At 43.0% G+C, this 5,721-nt stretch overlaps 1 protein-coding gene across 9 annotated transcripts in view; it reads left to right on the forward strand.

Annotated features, from left to right (window-relative positions):
- The window catches only part of LOC109540075, a 23,451-nt gene that overhangs the window by 9,104 nt on the left and 8,626 nt on the right, over window positions 1-5,721 (forward strand). For 8 of the 9 annotated variants that reach the window (XM_019908262.2, XM_048665807.1, XM_048665812.1 and 5 more), the window contains 4 exons: window positions 1,826-1,934; window positions 2,340-3,713; window positions 3,953-4,063; window positions 4,158-4,214. In XM_019908262.2, the coding sequence (XP_019763821.2) occupies window positions 1,826-1,934; window positions 2,340-3,713; window positions 3,953-4,063; window positions 4,158-4,214 (1,651 nt within the window). The remainder of the gene's footprint in view (window positions 1-1,825; window positions 1,935-2,339; window positions 3,714-3,952; window positions 4,064-4,157; window positions 4,215-5,721) is intronic. The other variant, XM_048665814.1, reaches the window with a different exon arrangement.

A 5,721-nucleotide genomic window follows, 5' to 3' on the forward strand; every position in this document is an offset into this window, starting at 1 on the left:
GTCGATTCAGTCGTAACAACGCGAGTGAGAAAATTCGAGTAGTTTTGACCCAGAAAGCGAAATTTGAATATCAGACACTTAGGTGCAAGATTATGTCAAAATTTCATGTTTTCCGTCCAGTTTTTGCTCATTTCTCGGAGGCAAAATGAGCAAGAACGCTCATTTGTACGTCATTATAGAGAGAAATAAATGGCCTTGGCAGTTTGCTCAAAAAATGCTTTCATTCAAGAAGTTTTAAATTTTTTTCAAATTTTTGTTGGTTTTTGCAAAAATTTCACTTGCTTCAAAGGCCATTTATTTCTCTCTAGAATGACGTACAAATGAGCGTTCTTGCTCATTTTGCCTCCGAGAAATGAGCAAAAACTGGACGGAAAACATGAAATTTTGGCACAATCTTATTTTAAGTGGGTTGTCAAGCTCAGTAAAAATATTCTTCTGCAGAATAGAGTGACAGCTGTCGTCGCTTCCTGTTTCTGAAGCAGGTTCTTCGAGGATCCTGGCAGCTCTGAAGCATAATAAAACCCCGATAAACCACTTAAAGGCGCGCAAAACATTCACACTTCGCCTAACTAGGGCGGCGAATTAGAAACTGCTTGATCGATGGTTTTCTTCCGTTTTGTTTATATTCAAGTATTACAATTTCGAGGTTAATTACGGCCTTCCCAGCGAGCGCTGTGAATTAAATACTAAAATGTTTTTTTTGTGTGCAAATGTAACGTTCGTTACTCAATAGAAACATTGTGGGAATCCACCAAAATGCCTTCCTTCTCGTACAAAATCGCTCCAGACTAAGATGGCGCTCCCGAAGATTGATTGAAAGGCTCTTAAAAGTGACTTGTTGTCTCGTTTTTGAACACATGTTGTGTATATTTCCGCTGAACGCGCTTTTGACTGATTGGGTGCGTCCGGGGTATGAATGACCTCTTAGTTTTGTCGAGGAAAAGAGGTTTTACGTGTGCGATAGGCGTCTATTTCGCCTACCCGGTGGTCGGTTTTGAACCGCGTTTTCCTCGTTATACCATCGAGTATCGTCAGTTTCAGATAGTTTCGTTATTAATTGGTTTACTGCTACTGGCCATTATGTTTGCGTATAACTGCTCGGCGCTTCTTTGTTGGGCCCTCGTATAAAAACCCATAACCGAGCGCGCCGGGTTCAAGGTGAAACCGGCGTGTGAAAGAGAGAAAAAGAACAAAAACCCATTTTAACTGGTTATCGTAATATAAATACGTTAAATAGTGAAATTAATAGGCTATTTTTGCTCTTAAACACCGGGGATTATTTATTGGAACAATAATCGCTCCAGGTGCGAGGAATTAATGGGAAAATCGGGCTTTTATTGCTGCGTCAATTCAGTTATTTAAAGGGCGGTTCCACCCTAAGCAGCTAAATATACATACTTACCCTACACCATACACCTAGAAGTACTTCTCGGAGAACCTTTGTAGTAAATGTCGCGCAATTAAACACGAAATAAAAAACCGCTGCCGGTACTTAAATCTGCATTATCCGAAGAAAGAAAAATCGGTCGTTAGCCGCATCTTTTCGATTCATTTTTCTTCATTTGTATTGTAAAGTGTTACCAGCGCACAGATAGAAAAAACTACCGCTAATTCGGTTTACAGTAAGGTTGTTGCACACTTGATTATTCATTTAAGCATAATACGGTTAAGGAATGTTGTAAATAATTGTTCCAGCGGAAAGATTAGCCAAATTAAACGAACTAACCATAACCGAGCCGCCGTTCTAGAAAATTGCCAGGTTTATTTAAGAATTGCCCTGTTTATGCCCAGTTAGGAGGCGCGCTAATTGAGTTTTTCCTTGCAGAATGGCTGACACAGTGAAGAAGTCTCGAATAGTAAGTGACGACGAAAAAGATCTAGAAGAGACTCTGCTTGAGGAGTTTAACATCAGATTAAAAAACTGCATGAGCCAAGTTTGTATTTTTTGCTTCTTTATATATTATTTCGGCCATCAGAATGCAATTCCCATTCTCGCAGCGGCATTTTTATATTAATTTCCTAATGTGCGCCGAAAATATCTGAATCAAAAAGCGCCGTTCAGAAGTTGACCAGTGTAAATCAAATGTAGATGCATGTTCATTAAGGCGTGGCCACCGCTAGCGCGATCAGGGATTGCCAGGCAAACGCCCATGTGCACGACAGAGACACACACATGATCGCGCTGTGAGGGCGGATTGATTTGTGGCGCATTTTAATACACTGGTCGCAAATTGAAAGTTCAATCTTACAAGAAACAATGGCAGTTGCAATTTGATAGTATATTTTTTAAGTGTGATAACAGCTTTGCGTGTGAGTGTGCTGACTAACCGAATTTGCAGGATAATCTGCAAAAGGAGGCAGAGCCCCCCGAACCGGACGAGACCTACGAAAACATGCCCGCCTCGCCGCAAAAAACGCCCAAACTGCTGCCGGAAAACTACTACGATGAGCCCAAAAGTATAAAGCAAAACGGTGATATCAGTACGATGGCGAGCCAGGAGCAAATATACGAATGTATTGCTGAGAAGACTGAAGAAAAATTGGTCCAAAACTACGTGGAGATGATCGTCGACGAACGGGCGCCGGATGACTTCAGTCAGCCGGAATACGAGCCCATGGGGCTGGAAGAAACCACCTCAAACCTCTACGAGAGCGTTGAGCTCCAACCTCCGGCAACCATGCTGAATCTGCCCACTACCAGCTTGACGGACTATTCGGAGGAAAAGTCCCCGGATAAAGAGCTGAAGTGTTCGGCAAAAGACCGCATGCTGCTCAGTTGCGATGAAACTTCCACGCTGCTCTTCACGCAGACGGTGACGTCGCCAATGCTCACTCCTAGCGAGGAGAACATCGACTTCCTCAAGGGCTTCCAGCGGGAGACCGTCCAGAAAGAGGGCGAAGAGACCAGTCCTGATCTATCAGAGCCCTTGGTGGACGACAAAGGCGAGCAGGCGGAGAACTTCTACGAAAACACGGAGTTCTACAAGAACACCACGCCCGAGAACATGTACGAGAACGTGCTGGTGGAGCGGGGCGGTTTGAGGAACGTCGAAGAGGAGGACATCTACGAAAACATTGAGGAAGTGTTGGCAGTCGGCGAGGTTGAAAGGGCCGGCGCCAAGAGCAACGACACTGATGACGGCAGTCTGGAGGAGTTCATAAGGAACGAGAGGGAGGCTGCGGACGGTCTCCCGCTCCCCACTGAACCGAGAGCTCAGAAAGTTGAAAACGCTGATAATCTGGACGGCGTCGATCGGGCCTTGCCAACCACAACCGAACCACCTCCACTAGCTCTAGAAGAGTCGACTGAGGAGCTTGTTGAGCCCCCCGAAACGCCCCTTCCTGTCGTCGCCGAACCGCAAGTTCTGCCCGCAAGCCCCAACGACGACTCTGGAAGAAAAATGCCGCCCGAAACGTACAAAGAAGCAATCGCTCATCAGAGATCAGAATCCAGCTCCAACTACTACGGCAAGTACACTGAGGTCGTTTCGAAGCAGGCGCAAAGCGATCCGATGGGCAATCGGGAAAAAGACACAGAGTCCGTCCCGCCCGAAATAGTCAAACAATTGAAGAGCCAGTTCCAGAACAAGGCGGAAGTAGTCGGCATCGTGAAGAAAGTGCCCAGTGCCGACCTGAAAAGTGCCAACATGATCGAACAAATCAAAACGCGATTTGAGGGCTCGATGGAGAGCGACGATGATCAGCTGGATGATGTAAGTTAAACAACTCAGAATTTCACATTTCTGTTCGAATTGTTAGGTTCCAATCAAATGTTGGACGCCAAGGAGGGCTGCTGATTGCTAAGAGGGCATGGACGGTATGCCGTTGCGTTTGGTGTGCTCTTTTTCTGTTTTGTTGTGGCTTTTCACTGACCCCGAGCCCTAATTTGGTTGCCTCAAGCTCCCACTATTTTTCCCGTTTATTAATTTGATTTTTTGTTGCTCCCCCTTAGAGCACTGAGTATTCCGAAACAATTGTAGAAAGCAGCGCGCCCGGCGAACGGTCGATTAAAAAGAAAAAGGTGAAAAAGACCCGGAAGGAGGAGAAGGAGAACATTTCGGTGGTAAGTTGCCGTTTTGGCTTGAGCGCAGTTTTGCATCAGACTGATTTGTTTGCTTGTTTTACTTTGTCGCCGCATTTTACTAATATAATTTTAGACCCAAAACGGCAACCTAGAGGGCCAAAACTTTTATACTGTTAATGTGAGAAACTTGGTAAGAATTTGTTTATTTGCATTTTTCTATCAATTTCATTGGAAGGCCAAACAAACTCGCCTGCATTATACCTGGTGTCCCGCAGCACATGATCGAAAGGGCACAGAGGCCTTCTGTTCTTGCCTATAAAAACTACCAGAACTTTATTTGGAAGCTCTCTGAACCTGAATCCTCTTTGAACATTTTTGGACCATGTAAATTCTTGCAGCATGCCCAGTTTTTGCACAAAAAAATTATTTTTCACAATTGACGGTTGCAGTTAATGTTTGCAATTGTTAATTAGCAAGGAACCAAAAATAATTTTTTTGCACAAAAAACTAGGCATGCTACAAGATTTTACATGGTCAACAAAAATGTTTTATGATTTTTAACTGACCCACAGAGTCTAAGTCTTAGTCCCGGTCGTCTTTTGGAAGCGTTTTTGTTCGAATTGCGTCCATCAGAAATCTCACAAACAGAAGAAGCGAGTTTTTGCCAAAATATGAGCACTTTACCGATAATGCAAAACATTTACTTTAAGCTTCGTTAACGTAAACAGTTAATTAGTGTCTAAAGTTGTCAGTTGGCAAGAGAACAGAAATATTTTTTGCTCAAAAACTATCAATGCTTCAAGAATTTGCAAAGAGGACAAACATGTCCTTAACAGATTAGTGCATCAACTCACAAAAAATCAGTTACGATATATAAAGTTCTGGTGGTTTTTGTACCAAGACACTCAAGAATTCCTCATTTGCCCAAAGCGAATGAACTCGATTGCTGCATCAAAACATGAGTCTTACACACGAAGAAATTCACAGCGAGTTTAATTAGTCAATCCTACCCGATATAAATTTTTTTGACTTTAACCATGAATAGCTGAGCTGCCAGACATTTCACCTTAGTAAACGTTAGATCAGATCGTCTGGTTTTGATCCAAATAATATCGCAGCAGCGTTTTGATCATGTGCTTACGGGACACCCTGTATAGAAGTGAACTTTATAAACGCACCTCGTAACACAACTGGATCTAACCGATGCTACTCGAGTTTATTCGGTCTAATTCGGGCTGCGCCTCCGAGTTAAGCCCGTGTTTATACGATGGTCCGATGATACGAAAGTGTTTCTATTGGTTGGAGATCTGTCAGTTCGTACGACGGCGGACGAATTGACAGATCTCCAACCAATAGAAACACTTGAGCCGGAAACAGTTTTTTGGCTGATTTGATCAGTGAACCTTTTTCAACTGATTTTAATTAAAAACAAACTCGAAAAATATTCGAATAAATCTAGCTTCTGCTATAAATAAGCCAATAGGTTTCGTTCCCAAGATTCTTTTAACAGTTATTTATCAGGTTTAAGTTTGAAGATTCGTGTGCTTTCATTGATTTGGTAAAACTGTATTAAGTATTATTATTATTATTATTCTACCGAACGACGAGAATGTATTCCTGACGTTTCGCAAGCACGAGTGGCTTGCATCTTCAGAAGTGGTTTGCTTGAACGCTTACACTGTTCTCATCAGAACCCG

This window comes from Dendroctonus ponderosae, unplaced genomic scaffold (assembly GCF_020466585.1).
Source record: "Dendroctonus ponderosae isolate FM_Combo_2020 unplaced genomic scaffold, Dpon_F_20191213v2 Dpon_F_20191213_4, whole genome shotgun sequence".
In the NCBI taxonomy this organism is placed as follows: Eukaryota; Metazoa; Arthropoda; class Insecta; order Coleoptera; family Curculionidae; genus Dendroctonus; species Dendroctonus ponderosae.